The 14,096-nt window shown below is 39.0% G+C and overlaps 6 protein-coding genes and 1 further gene across 6 annotated transcripts; 2 read left to right on the plus strand and 5 right to left on the minus strand.

Annotated features, from left to right (window-relative positions):
- Positions 1–184: 184 nt before the first annotated feature.
- On the plus strand, positions 185–532 carry CGR1 (Cgr1p; the record flags this gene model as incomplete). Its single annotated transcript, XM_003644422.1, has 1 exon — positions 185–532. The coding sequence occupies one exon, from the start codon at positions 185–187 to the stop codon at positions 530–532; it is 348 nt and encodes a 115-aa protein (XP_003644470.1).
- A 226-nt stretch (positions 533–758) lies between these two features.
- On the plus strand, positions 759–1,796 carry Ecym_1426 (inositol oxygenase; the record flags this gene model as incomplete). Its single annotated transcript, XM_003644423.1, has 1 exon — positions 759–1,796. The coding sequence occupies one exon, from the start codon at positions 759–761 to the stop codon at positions 1,794–1,796; it is 1,038 nt and encodes a 345-aa protein (XP_003644471.1).
- Positions 1,797–3,806: 2,010 nt separating this feature from the next.
- Positions 3,807–6,230, minus strand: CWH41 (mannosyl-oligosaccharide glucosidase; the record flags this gene model as incomplete). The annotated part of the gene is made up of 1 exon (XM_003644424.1): positions 3,807–6,230. One exon carries the CDS (start codon positions 6,228–6,230, stop codon positions 3,807–3,809), a length of 2,424 nt encoding a protein of 807 aa, XP_003644472.1.
- Positions 6,231–6,622: 392 nt separating this feature from the next.
- On the minus strand, positions 6,623–9,249 carry Ecym_1428 (the record flags this gene model as incomplete).
- Positions 9,250–9,478: 229 nt separating this feature from the next.
- TRP5 (tryptophan synthase TRP5) lies at positions 9,479–11,596 on the minus strand (the record flags this gene model as incomplete). Its single annotated transcript, XM_003644425.1, has 1 exon — positions 9,479–11,596. One exon carries the CDS (start codon positions 11,594–11,596, stop codon positions 9,479–9,481), a length of 2,118 nt encoding a protein of 705 aa, XP_003644473.1.
- Positions 11,597–11,834: 238 nt separating this feature from the next.
- PGD1 (Pgd1p) lies at positions 11,835–12,836 on the minus strand (the record flags this gene model as incomplete). Its single annotated transcript, XM_003644426.1, has 1 exon — positions 11,835–12,836. The coding sequence occupies one exon, from the start codon at positions 12,834–12,836 to the stop codon at positions 11,835–11,837; it is 1,002 nt and encodes a 333-aa protein (XP_003644474.1).
- Positions 12,837–13,127: 291 nt separating this feature from the next.
- Positions 13,128–14,027, minus strand: Ecym_1431 (uncharacterized protein; the record flags this gene model as incomplete). The annotated part of the gene is made up of 1 exon (XM_003644427.1): positions 13,128–14,027. The coding sequence occupies one exon, from the start codon at positions 14,025–14,027 to the stop codon at positions 13,128–13,130; it is 900 nt and encodes a 299-aa protein (XP_003644475.1).
- Between the last annotated feature and the right edge of the window lie 69 nt (positions 14,028–14,096).

The following is a 14,096-nucleotide window of genomic DNA, read 5'->3' on the forward strand; positions in this document are numbered from 1 at the left end:
TAAATCTGCATATCGTCAGTGAAAATTCCTCGAGCTACAATCATGAAATGTTGGAAAAGAAAAGTTAAAATTTTCAAAGTAATATATAGAGCTGAAGCACCTAAAGGTTAATTACAATCATAAACTAGTAAAAACAAGGCAGGTAATACTAAGTGGCGGATATTTAAGTGTTTAATCTTCTAGGATGGTAGATGACAACTCTAGTAAAGGTACTATAGTGAGTGGTAGAACTTGGAAGGTGAACAAGGGCGCCTTCCGTGTCACTAGTAAGGTAATTAAGAATAAAAAGCTGACATCATGGGAACTAAAGCAGCAGAAGATGTTGGAAGATAAACAATTCAAGAATAAGTTGAAGGATTTAAAGCAAGAAAAGCAAGAAGAGCGGGATAGCAGGATAAATGCTTTGAAAGAGAGGAGGGAAAAGAAGGAAGAGAAGGAGAGATACGAAAAATTAGCTGCTAAAATGCATGCAAAGAAGGTCGAAAGATTAAGGAGGAGGGAAAAGAGAAATAAGGCATTAAAGGAACGATAGACAGTTGTTAATATTTAGTTCAATAAGCGACATTATTATGTACTATAGGAAGTAACATTGACTGTTTTTAGTGATTACCATTAGAGGCAGTTTAAAACAAATTTAACGCCATCGACATGTGATTGACAGAAAAACTTGAGAGTTTCTATTACCAATATATCGCAATATTTTTATGATATATGAAGGTATATAGTTCAGAGACGTTACCCACTCATAGCCATCCATTATGGTTGAAACTGGGGTTGCTAATGTTGCTGTAGAAACTGGAAAGCATATACATACAGACCAAGGTCATATTCTTGAACAAATCGACGGAGATGTGCAGTCTGTGAATGTTCTCGAAGGCATAATGAAAAATGCACAAAGGAATAATAATAAAGCTAAAACATTCTCAGAAGTAGCAGAACCTAAAAAGGAGAAGTATTCAGAAGAACCATCGGCAAAAAGAGCGAAGTTATCAGCTGTTGAATCGAAATTATCTTTTGATCCGGATGTCTATAGGCAGTACCACGAAGCCAAAGATCGAGTACGAGATTTCTACAAAGAACAGCATGAGAAGCAAACTATGGCTTATAACTTACAGGCACGAATTAACTTCAAGACTAAAGTACGAGCGAAGATGACAATATGGGACGCCTTGTGTAAATTGTCAAAGTTGATTGATGATTCTGACCCAGATACGGAACTGTCGCAGATTGATCATGCTATACAAACTGCGGAGGCTATAAGGGAAGACGGCAAACCCAGATGGATGCAGTTGGTTGGTTTAATTCACGATCTTGGAAAGATTTTGTATTTTTTTGATAGCGAAGGTCAGTGGGATGTGGTAGGTGATACATTTCCCATAGGATGTAAGTTTTCTGAGAAAATTATATTTCATGAGTTCTTCCAAAATAATCCAGATAGGAATCACCCCATATATTCACAGAAGCTGGGTATATACGAAGAGAATTGTGGTCTGAGTTCAGTAATGATCTCATGGGGACATGATGAATATATGTACTATCTTGCAAAAGGTCAGTCGGTTTTGAATGAACAAGCGTTGGCAATGATAAGATACCATTCATTTTATCCATGGCACAGAGAAGGAGCATATCGCTATTTAATGAATGAAAATGATTATAAGATATTAGAGTCGGTTCAGGCTTTCAATAAGTACGACTTGTATTCTAAGGGTACTAAAAGACATGACATTGAGGAACTTAAGAAATATTACCTCGACTTAATTGACGAGTATTTTCCCACCAAGCTCGTTGAATTTTAATGATTTTTTTCATGTTCATGTTCTTAGATAAGATATTCTGATAAAGCTAATCATAACGATAATATCATAGTCGGTGTTATTCATTTATATTATGTATCAACGAAATTAGCGGCAAGAATAAGTCTTTTAGAACTTGAAATCTAAAGCACCTCAATGATTTGGTTGAATTTAATTGATTAACAATTTGATTATTCAAAAACTTTGTTCGATTTCATGTTTTGCCAATCCATCTAGAAATCATTAAACAAACTCAATATTTTTACATATGAATGCATTTCATTCAAAATAATTTACAGTGGAATCCGTTCATTTGCTTTGGAAGGAACATGACCACCATTTTAAATGCCGAAAGATAACCAGTCTCTGTAAACAGTACATCCGGATAATTGCAAACTTATTTGACAAAGTTTTACCTTTGCCTTCAACAAAGGGTCCACATGAATCAGCGCTTGAGTAAATGCCAAAGTATGAGTTGGTTGATGCCAACAAAATCTATTTCTGAATTTGTGCAGAGGGATTGACATGTTTGGTAGGTAGAAGGAGGCCCGTTCATGGTCACCTCCTCCATAATATCAAGCATTTTTTAATTGATATTTAACCGTGAATATCTCAGCAATCAGTTACTCCACAATACAAAAACTATCATTAATTGCTCCTTTGCCGTAATAACGGCACAAGTGTCCGAATAATTCGCTGTACCGTATTCAGTTAATTTATAGCTTCATAAATTGAATAAATATCCGAGAAGCGAATCAAAATAAGACATTATCGCTATCTCTATATGTTCTATTTCATTGGATGGAGAATTAAAATTGTGGGAGTTGGTACCACTTAAAGAGAGTTCCCGGAAGAACACTTGAAGGGAAACTGAGGTTTTCTTTGACTAACTCTTAATGGTAACTCGTGTATTGGTAGGGAATTAGAAACTACTAAGTATCGTATTATATCTAGTAACGGCTAGAAGTAAATTATTCTTGGTATGTCTGAAACTAGTGGGCTTTTGAAGCGCTATTCATCCTGTAGGGAAACCTGAAAATATAATTACCTTGGTAGAAGAGCATGGGGATTTTGCAATCAAACTTTACTCTAAAGTTATAATTCGATTAAAGCGCATACTAAGATTAACTGAAGTAAAGTATTAGTGGGGGAATCTCTAGGTGGCTTCCATATGCCAAAAGTAGTTATCGCATGCTTTGGTCATTAGAAAACTTTTTCCAGAAATATGAAAAGCAGCAATTAGAATGTGGTAATAATTTGAATCGATAAAAATAGTCTACCTGAAATATGTTGAATTATCAGAAAATCGTTTTGTGAGGAATATCTAGGAACTAATAACTTAACTTCAATATTTTGAAAAATAGTCCCTTTTCATAACATCTAATTCAGATAAACAAATTTGTCAGATTTAAATTTTTGTAAGCCTATATTCTAGTCTAATTGGTTAAAATTAAATGGTTATCTTTGAGGTAGTTCCATTTTGAATAGGGTGCTGCCCATTGAGTCAGCAGATGGAACTGTCAGGGTTTCTGTCGTCTTACAAACACACGCACAACATATCGAGGAATGGTTCATCGAAAAAAAGACTTTTGAACTGTACTGAACATGCCTCTCGACGTGGGCTGACACAGGTAAATTTGAACAGGGAAAAAAATATCAATGACTAGGTCTACTAATTGGGTCAGATGTCTGAATTTAGAATGTTTTGTTTACCATAAAAAGGCTCCCGAGATATATCATGAAGGGTAGAATTGATAGCATAATATCCTTGTTGTTCATAACATAATTGCTACATTTAACAGAACTTTTCCACATGGGCACTAGTCTTGTAGGCACTAATCCTTCTACGTATAATAAATTATTATGATTGGGTTAAGTGAGATGGTTTCCTGTATAAAAAAAAGGAAATGAGAACATAATATTTGCATCAAGCTATTTCCTATCGCAGATTCAAGTACGAAATCATTAATGAATCAAAAATTTGAGCCAAAAGTGAAGTTGTTAGTTGCTGCATTAAATAGTCTCCGGAAATATTCCAGCAATATTAACAGCTAAGGACGTCCATCCCGTGAAATGTTGTACTCTTTGGCCATGACCGTCTTTGTGATTATACTGTTCATAACAAAAGCCATCCTTATCCCAAACTTCGACGATATTTGTCAATAAGTTCTTACGTAGATCACGGTATAATGACTTTGCTTGTTTCAATAGAGTAGGATCCACTATTGAATTAGCCTCCTTGTCACCGAAGTAAGAGCGTAAGGCATCCAGGCATAAATAGTTGATGTTAACCCAAATAGGGCCACGCCAGTATATCTCCGCAGTGTCATAGTACTTATCCTGTTTTGATAGAGATAGAAGGCCAAACTCACTGAATATTTTTTCAGGATCACTCATTAGTTTAATCATATGCTTTAGACGAACTTGGTTGTTGCGCGGTATTAATTTTAATGCAAATGGCAGCAACGATACATAGCCTTCATGGCAAACAAACTTGCGTACATCGGCTTCATCATTGATTGTGATATCACAATAGCTTTTGTGCTCTTTGCTCCAATGAAAATATTCTAAGTTCTCAATAACATTATCTTCAATAACTTGGAAATTTTCCGCATCTGAATACTTACCTAAGACTTGAGCTGCCTGTTTCAAAGACCTTGCCATGATTCCAACCCAGGAAAGTGCATCTACATGCAGTTCTGCAATATCTGGAGGTATAGCACGCGGATAGTCATCAAAACCACTTGGCAGGCAGTGAGTGAAGGTTCGCCCCACCCATCTATAACCTTCCTCCACATTTACTAGATCATCATTGATATCAGATAACTCCAAATATTCCTCCACCATACCCCGTTGGGTCTTTCTGAACCACTCAAAATGAATCAAAAACTTTTCGTAAATCCTTTCAGAATATTGAATAAGCAGCTCATGGTTATTTCTCAATTGGTCACCGCCCAAGCCATCATTATATTGCTGGTCAAAATCAGACTTATACATTCCATCAGATGTGGCTTTTTGCAACAACTCACTAAAAGCCAATGCTAAAGTTGGAGGGTTGGCTATATTTGGGTTTTGCGTTCGGAATTCTTCAGGTACTTTACTTCTAGCTTCCTGTCCTAAAATCAATTCTCTAGCAATCCAACCGCTATCGTCTTCAATAAGTTGAACCCAGCTACGTAAAACTTCAAATGCTAAATCAAAATCATATTCCATCACCTGCAGTAAATGAAACCCCTCATCCCAATAAAATCCTCTGGGGAAAAATGCTCTACTTGGAACGAATGTGAATAAGCTAAGTGGGCCTTCCTCCTCGGGATGGTTCAAGCTAATCGTTTCAAAACTTTCTTCATCAAGTTCAGATACTCTATCAACTATTTGCTTCCCATGGAAATAGCTTAATCCCCCTAGTAAATTTGATAATGTTTGAATTCCGAATTGTTTGGTTTTCTCATCACGAATTTGAAACCTCTTTTCGAAGTTAGTACGAATCTTATTCATCATAGGCTGTATTAGATGGTCTAGCTTTTCTAGCCGCTCATTTGAATTAACCTTATTGTAAATAAAATCGACCTCAAACGGTCCCTTAGACAAATCGAATGTCTTCTGGATATAATGGAAGTTACCAGGTTGAAATTTATGGATGTTCCTCACAGTTAGCGCACTAGGAAGGAGCAATGGATTTAATTTTTCCCGCAAAGCAACCATATGTTCTTTCAAAGAATCTAAAATCAACATTTTAAAAATCTCCTTAGCTTTCCATGTTTCTTCACCGGGTACGGTCATGGAAACATGCGATGTTGTTGAAGGATCGCAATCAGGAGTTATGGCCTCTGCAAGAGAATATGGATGACCCTTGGTAGTAAAAATTTGGACTTCATATTCGCCTAATTCAGCTGACATACCATGAAGTTGTTTTGCTTTATCAAGCCCATATTTATCAGACAATAAATAGTTCGTAGCTCTGTCTCCTTCCTGGTTCATGTAGTAAATAATTGATCCACTGATTAGTGAACTGGTGGGATCTAATGCTTCGCCACGAACCCTAAAGCCCCAGTTTTGTCCATCCTGACTTTTAACAAAATATATAGTTAAGTTCATATTGTTCTCTTTATCAATAATAACTTGTTTCCCTCCAACTCTTGGATCGTATAATTCCCATCCATACTTTGCCATATTATCTCCCATATCAACAAAGTGCCGTAGCTTGTCTGCCGCAGCTGGATTCATCGAGTTCATCCACATCAGCCCCATAATAAATGCATCTTCATTTACGTACCGGGGCCTCACGCCAAAATAGCAATTGGCCCTGTATGCTCCCCAAAGTAAGGAATCATTATTAAACTTGTCGAATTCCTCGAATTCAGTCTGGCAGAAGGCGGGTAAAACAAATTGAAAACAAATAATAGACAGTAAAAGTGACAATTTGTATCTTGGCATCTCTTCCTGGTAGGCTTCCTCTTATTTTGGATGCAACCCGTATGTAACTGAAGCGGTAGATCTTAAAGTGTAATCTGGTGATACAACCTAGAAATCCGTCTCAGATGATATTAGACTTGCATTAGCTTAGAATGCAGGGATTACTTGCGAAACTGCTGTAAGTAGCATTTTGTATTCTATCTATTTTATAATAAGTGAATGGATAATTGATCACTATGTTAAATATTATCTATCACTTGTATTGATTTCTGTATTTTAATATGAAATCGAGTCTAAATGCAAATATTTATTTTAATGGTAAAAATTCATTTTGAACTTGAAAAATTATTAAAGACAATGTAACATATATAATCCATAAATATTCAAATATTAAAGTGTTATATTCCCTATAATTACCTGAACCCTCCCACAATCTTCTTCTTCTTCTTAGGACGAGGAGTGCTCTCTAATTGAGACTGTTGGGACATTAAAGAAAATGCTGGCGGTTGTGTTTCTGGTAGGCTACTTTGAAATGAAGATGGAACTGCCTGTGATGATCGAATTGTGGGTGGTATTTGTGATGGCATAGTTGGTTGCAGCATTGTGGATTTATTTCCCTTTGATAAATGTGGATAAATATGATCTTCCATGGACAATGCCTCATCACAATCAGCATCCCATGTGTCCAAGAGCTCTTGATGTTGTTTAATTAATGATTCATATGTCTTGGTCTCCAACTCTTTAAAATTCGCAATTCTATAGAACGTCATAATATCTAAGGACAATTGCTGAATGATATCCTTTGTTAATGGTAAAATATTTTCACTGATAGGTTCCCAACATTGTAATAGCTTGTTGAAGAGTACTGCAAGAGACTCTACTGGTTCGTGGATGAGCAGTTTAGATATCGTAGCGAGCTCAGAAAATCGCAATCCATGTTCCTCATAGTATTCCGCAATTTGTTGCAGTAATGAACTGTACTCTTCAACACTTTCAAAATATCCCAGACCGTCTGTAAGTTCAGCAAAGGCTCCGCATTGTTTCAAGTTTTTACTAGGATCTTGGTCCCATGCTAAAATTCGTTTGTTGATTAGTTCAGACAGACTATAGCCATAGCCTTGAAATTTCGTAAACTCCGAAGAAGAATCATAGTTATTATCAATTTTTGGTAAGCGCTCTAGCATCTTCGATATAATAAGATTAATTGTTTCCTGGTCAGTTTGAGAAGAAAATGGAGTACTCCCCGAATCACATTGTGTGTACCTTTGATCCTGGTCCAAACTATTTTTATTTTGTGTATCACAAGGCATAGTGGTTAGTAAATACCGCCATATGCTGTTTCCTTCAGATGATTTCACAAAAAGTGCTAAAAATGTAGCACGAACTTCATCTATTTCTGAGAAACCTGAAAGAACAATGTTACTGATCCCTGTAGTAATATTTGGCAATTGGATTAACGCAGGGCAATCTGAAGCTTGAAAAACTCCCTCTTTAAGCGTAAACAAATTTGTGACAATAAAAGGACAAACCCTGGAATATAACAAGATATAAAACTCCTGGCAACTTCCGGAGCTTGAAACATGCATTGAACATCTCAAAGAAGCATCTTCGTTGTTCCAACTGTGTTTCCAAGATAGGACTCTTCTTGTGATCTCTGGAAAATGATTCAAAAAATTATTTCCTTGGATGTCAATAGCAGACTTAAAGAATCATTGATTCGCTTAAAATCTCGAAGTTTTGACCATGTTTTGGCTTGAACAATCTCCTGTTGCCAATTATCAGCATAATCAATTTCAGTAAAGCTAGATCTGCTCATTACAAATATTCTTGTGTGCTTGGATGACCACTCTATCCTCTTCCAGTTAGAAACTTCCTCCGGATCGAAAATTGACCCACTATTCTTCAGCAACTTGAGCCTCTTGGGAGTTCTCCGACTTCTCGCAATTTCACCAAGGCACCAATTACCCTTGGTGTCAATAACGGCGAACTCATTCAGATTCCATGGATTGAATGCGAAGTCCACATATGGAAATTGTTCCAACTGACAAAAGTCTAAAGGTTCCAATTTCTGAACATTAATTTTATGAGTGTTGTAATCCATGGACAAAATCCGAAGTACGAATAGGCTTGTTTCCGTAATAACTGCCACAATATTTCCATCTCTATTTAATGTTGGCGATAATTGGGGAATCTTTATACTCTTTATGGATGCATATAGTTCTAATCTTTCAGGATTATTGCTTATCTCGTAATTTTTAATACCATTAAATATTGCATTCTCAGTCTCGACATCTTGATACAAGGGGTGCATTAATGAAATGTTCAAAATGGAATCTGTCGCCCCCGAAGCATATGCAATTATATATCTCCCATCTTTGTCACTGCGTAAGTCACTAGTAGTTTGAATGCGACCAATCGTAAATATTTGTGACTTCATAGGGTCAACAATCTTGAAATCCAGTTCAGTCGTCCGTGAAGATGGCCCATAGCCACCATTTTCGGTGTCTGCTGATTCATGTGGGATATTTAAACTGTTATTTTGAAGGTTTGATATCAGCTTTTTTGGTACATATGCTCTACTAGTAACTGGAACATTCATTTCAACTTTGTACATGGATGCTTCTGGAATTGCAACATCAGTAAATATATTAAACGATGTCGGCAGTTCTGCAACAATATTCTTCCAGTCCTTATTAGCATAGAATGCATTAGATAGCAGCAAACCTCTTTCATCTATTTGATCATCATCGTCATCATCAAGAAGCTCATCGACCATGCTGTCAGACTGCTGTTCCTTATCAACAGAAGTATGCACTACAGATCCTTCAGCATCAATAACCAATGATTGAGAATTATTTAGAACCCTTAAACGGCGTAACAGCAAATGGTCTGTTTTCTTATATGCTTGAATCCACTGAGTCCCATGTTCTTTTGATAATTTTGAGTCGCCCGATAAATATAAGTTAGCTGAAGAGATACCTACACCCAGCTGAATACCATTATCCTCTTTTTTTGGAAGAATATCCTCCCCATATGACATCCCTTTTACTGTATAATTGTTTAAATTTATCTATTTAAGAGTGGTTTAATGGCAGTGATGCTCCCTCTTCGCTTAGATGTGGTTTTCAACAAGAATTTTAAACGGCTCCTTTTCTAAACTGGGGTAATTTTGGCGTAAGTAAGACTTTAATCCAACAACAGTTGAATAAAACACAGAAAAAATTAAAAATAAAGTATATGGCATACTATCTAAACTATCGATGCTGTACCTAGATAGAAGGATCAGCCTGGAACCTTAGATCCCATCCAATTTCAGGACCTATTTTGGGCAATACTTCTGCGATAGTTTGAACATCCTTGTCACCTCTACCAGAAATATTGATAATCAAACTCTGATCAGGTTTCATAGTTTTGGCTAATTGAATCGCGCCATATATAGCATGAGAGGATTCTAATGCGGGAATAATACCTTCTAATTGGGATAGTAACCTAAATGCTTCAACAGCTTGAGCATCGGTTGCTGCGGTGAATTCTACACGACCTGAGGCCTTCCAGGATGCCAATTCTGGCCCAACAGCAGGGTAATCCAGACCTGCTGAGATAGAGTGCGTGTTGTTTACCTGACCATCTTCATCTTGTAGAACATAAGTTTTTACACCATGAAGGACACCAGGTCTCCCGGAGGTTAATGTTGCAGAATGGAACTTCGTATCCATCCCTTGACCGCCGGCCTCAATACCCAAAAGCTTTACAGGATCATGTTCAAAGGGAGAAAACATCCCTGAAGCGTTCGAACCTCCGCCAACACATGCAACTATAGCATCTGGTAGTTTACCGCCATTTAACTCAGCAAACTGTTGTTTAGTTTCATTACCTATCACACTTTGGAATGTTCTCACCAAAGTAGGATAAGGGTGCGGGCCAATAGCAGATCCAACGATATAATGGGTAGTTTCAAGATTCGAAACCCAGTAACGGAATGCCTCAGAAGTCGCATCTCTCAAAGTTTTAGAACCGTTTTGCACAACAACAACCTCTGCACCAAGCAGCTTGATCCTAAAAACATTCAACGCCTGACGACGTACATCTTCTGCACCCATGAAAATAGTACATTCCATACCAAATTTAGCACAAGCTGTGGCCGTAGCCACACCATGCTGCCCTGCACCTGTTTCAGCAATAATCTTTTTCTTGCCCAGCCTTTTCGCAAGCAAAACTTGACCGATAGCGTTGTTGATTTTGTGGGAACCAGTATGGTTCAAATCTTCTCTCTTGAGCCAAATCTGTGCACCTCCACAATATTCAGTCAATCTTTCTGCTTTGTGAAGGGTGGAAGGCCTTCCAATATAGGGGTATAAGCTCTTGAACTCTTCCCAGAACTTCAGATCATCTACCGCATGTTCAAAAGCCAACTCTAATTGCCTCATACATCCATGCATCACTTCGGGGATGTACTGACCTCCGAAAACTCCAAAATTGGGAGGAAACCTCCGTTGCTTCTCAGAGAAATCGAGGGATTCCTCCAAATCAGACCCATTTATAGATTCACGATGCATCCTTTCAAACTCATCCTTAGATAACAAAGGATGCTTGACGCCACCCAATATTTCCTCAGTGTAATTCTTTACAATATTGTACTTGTCTTTATCCTCAGTAGCACCAACCAAGTCAATAACCTTTGAACCAATAACAACACCGTCCGCCAAAGTAGCGACAAAATCAAACTGCTCTTTATTTGAAACACCAAATCCCACAGCTAAGTTCATATCCCCCACATGAGACCTCACACGATGGATCAGTTCAGGCAGAGCAGAAGAAACCTGGTGCCTAGCACCCGTAGTACCCATCCTTGACACAACATAAATGAATGTATCTGCAAGCTGAGCCATCAAATCCAACCGCTCATCAGTTGTGGAAGGTGCTACCAAAGGCACCAAACTCAATCCATTCTTCCTAACAAACCCCCGGATATTCACAGCTTCCTCAGGCGGTAAATCAACAATCAGAAACCCGTTGGCTCCTGCCTCCGCCGCATCCCGAATGAAAACCTCCTCCCCATAATTCAGAATCGGATTGAAATATCCCATCAACAGTACCGGAATTACAACACCCGCATCCCTAGCCTGGCGAAGAAGCTCAAGCGTTTTTTTCATCGTAATACCTCCCTGCAATGCAGTGCTATTCGACACCTGAATAGTAGGTCCATCTGCAAGCGGATCAGTAAACGGCAAACCTAGCTCAATAATATCAACCCCTCCATCTTGAAACCCCTTCATGATATTAACCGTATCGTCCATCGTCGGATACCCAGCAGTCATAAACGTGATCAATGCACGACGACCCTCCCTTTTGGCATTTGCAAAAGTCTGCTTTAACAATTCCGACATATTAACACAACAAAAACTTTCGATACTTACGCCCTCTAGGAAGTCTCCAAAGCCCTGAACAGATGAACTTGAGCGTGAGTGTGAGACCTGTAAGAACCAGCCTTAATATACTTATATAATATCGCCATAGCTTGCAGTGAGTCATTCAACAGATCCAAGCAAAGTGATCATCAAAAGTTTGAAAAACACAACATCTCTTAGTACGAAGTTACGCATTAAACAAATTACTTAACTAGACTTATCCCAGTAAATCCATATTAAGTGAGCCCAATTCAAGGGCATTTAGATCAAGGTTATCCAGGTCAGCCGAAAATCCCATTGTGGCTTGGTTAGGCCCACTGTTAATGGAAAGTGTGGAGGTTGGTATAGAGTTTGCGTTATTTTCGAAAGCGGACATGGTCAAGATGCTTTGAGGAGTTAGGTTTGCGGCGCTGAGGACTGGGGTTTTACTTGGGGTGCCTTTTCCCTGCATGGCAATTTGTTTCTGCTGAGAAGAGTGAATTGACAGAGTTGCTGCAGTAGGGGTTGTCTGGTGATGAGGCTGCTGAGGTTTTCTGTTGGGAGAGATACCATTGAGAGGACTAGCTACCATGTTTAGCGGGGACACACCAGATATCATCATAGGCGTGGCACCAGAGATCGGTGCGCTGCCTGCACTGCCAGCGCTTGGAGCAGCGCTGGCAGTACCTGAGGGTTGCCTTTTGTTATTTGTGCGAGGCCTCCGTTGGTTTTTAGCTTGCGGTCCAACAAGCACAACGTTGTTGGAAGAAAGGGCCGCGGACGGTGTGGCAGCGTTGCTGCTCGGGGTCTCAGCATTGGATTTGTTAACTGCCTTTTTATAGGAAGGCGAAGCAGTCGATTTAATAGGATCTGGTAGGAGATTGAGAGTCTCAAGGGGGTAAAACTTTTGTTCATTACTTTCTGAAAAAACAGCCATCGTATCCAAAAGTGGCATCAACTTTTGGAAATCTCTCACCAATTCTTTTAACTTGCCGTACAGTTCAAGAACTTTCGCTCGTATCAGTAGGAACTTTTCCTGTGGTGATTTGTCATTAAGGTGTTCAATTTGAGACATGGTTTTCAGGAAGTCATTGAATGAAAGCCTAAGCGGTAACACATTATGCTTCACCAACTGGATTTGCCCACTAATAGCACTCTTACTTTCATCATTATTCGCCAACTTCTCCTTCAGCTCCTCTAGCGTTAGCTTCGCAGAGAGAATTTCTTCCACAGTCGCCATCCCGCAATATTCCCGTGAACTTAATTAGAGACACTACCGATACCTTCCGTTGAACACTGGGGGATACACTTCGTACTCGTTTGCACCAGTTTTTGTATACGTAGAAAGAAGCCGGTAGAGGGGAATATACGGTTCTCTTTATCTCGCACGTAAAAAATGAGGATTCCGTACGCATCACCATTCACGTACTTGTACCACCATATATAGGACTAAATGATATGTTCCATGCTTGTATTTAGCAGATATATATGTATCCTGACTGTACGGCTGCACGGCTACATGGGTATGTTGCTAATGCGCCCTTTTTAGCTTCTTGAATAAAATTAATTGGGTGTTCCTGATGCCATCCGTTGATACTGTCCAATGCTGGCATACTTCTTCTCGGAGTTGTCTTCCTAGACCGCAAAACCAATAAGTTTCCATGAATTGCAGGGGTAACTGGTGGTATGACTTGCTGATCAACTTCAGGGTTTCAGTTTGGTGCAGTTTAAGGATTGGGAGCCTTGTAAGAAAAGTCTTGAGAATCGGTGTTTCATCGACGTCTTGGAGAAGCTTATACCAGTTGTTTGGGGGGTCGCATTGGGTTGCCCAAATCACAACCAGTCGTAAACATACTGAGAACAGTTTTTCGTTATCGTAGAGATGCGTCGTCAGCAGATTTAGGGCCGTGGGAGAGTCGTTTTCGATGTAAGATTTGTACACCAAAATGCATGCCGTGTACTCTGCCGTCTCAGGGAAAGTATCAGCAGGAAAATTATCCGTGATAAATTCCAGACATGAAATCGCCTTCTGCCATTGCTTATTAGTGGTGTAGTATTCGACGGATAACTTATACACTCGCCACGCGAGACGGTAGGAGGCGTCATCGTTCTTGGTTTTGTCGAAAGTGCTAATGATGATTTCTCGTAGTTTCCTTAATCCATGCGAGATCAATTCAGCATCTGGATCGCTATTATAAAGTTGTAGAATGTCGTTAAACAAGGTTTCCCTGGCAAAATTGTCCCGTTGTAGCCTTTCTATCATTTCGTTGGATTTGGTCATTCTGCTCAGCAATCCGCGATCAGCGAGAGGATCGTTGAGGATTGCATCCCTTGACGCCGTTGAAAATTTGGCACATCGCCTAGCCCTCCTATCTTCATCATTACTTATACGATCCATTATTGTTCGATTCACGACCATTGGTTGATGCATAGCCGTTTTATTACGCTCTCAGCTTTCTATCTTGGAAAATCATGTTGATATACATCGATCGCCCTGTGA

The sequence above is a fragment of the Eremothecium cymbalariae genome, chromosome 1 (assembly GCF_000235365.1).
Source record: "Eremothecium cymbalariae DBVPG#7215 chromosome 1, complete sequence".
Taxonomy (NCBI): Eukaryota; Fungi; Ascomycota; class Saccharomycetes; order Saccharomycetales; family Saccharomycetaceae; genus Eremothecium; species Eremothecium cymbalariae.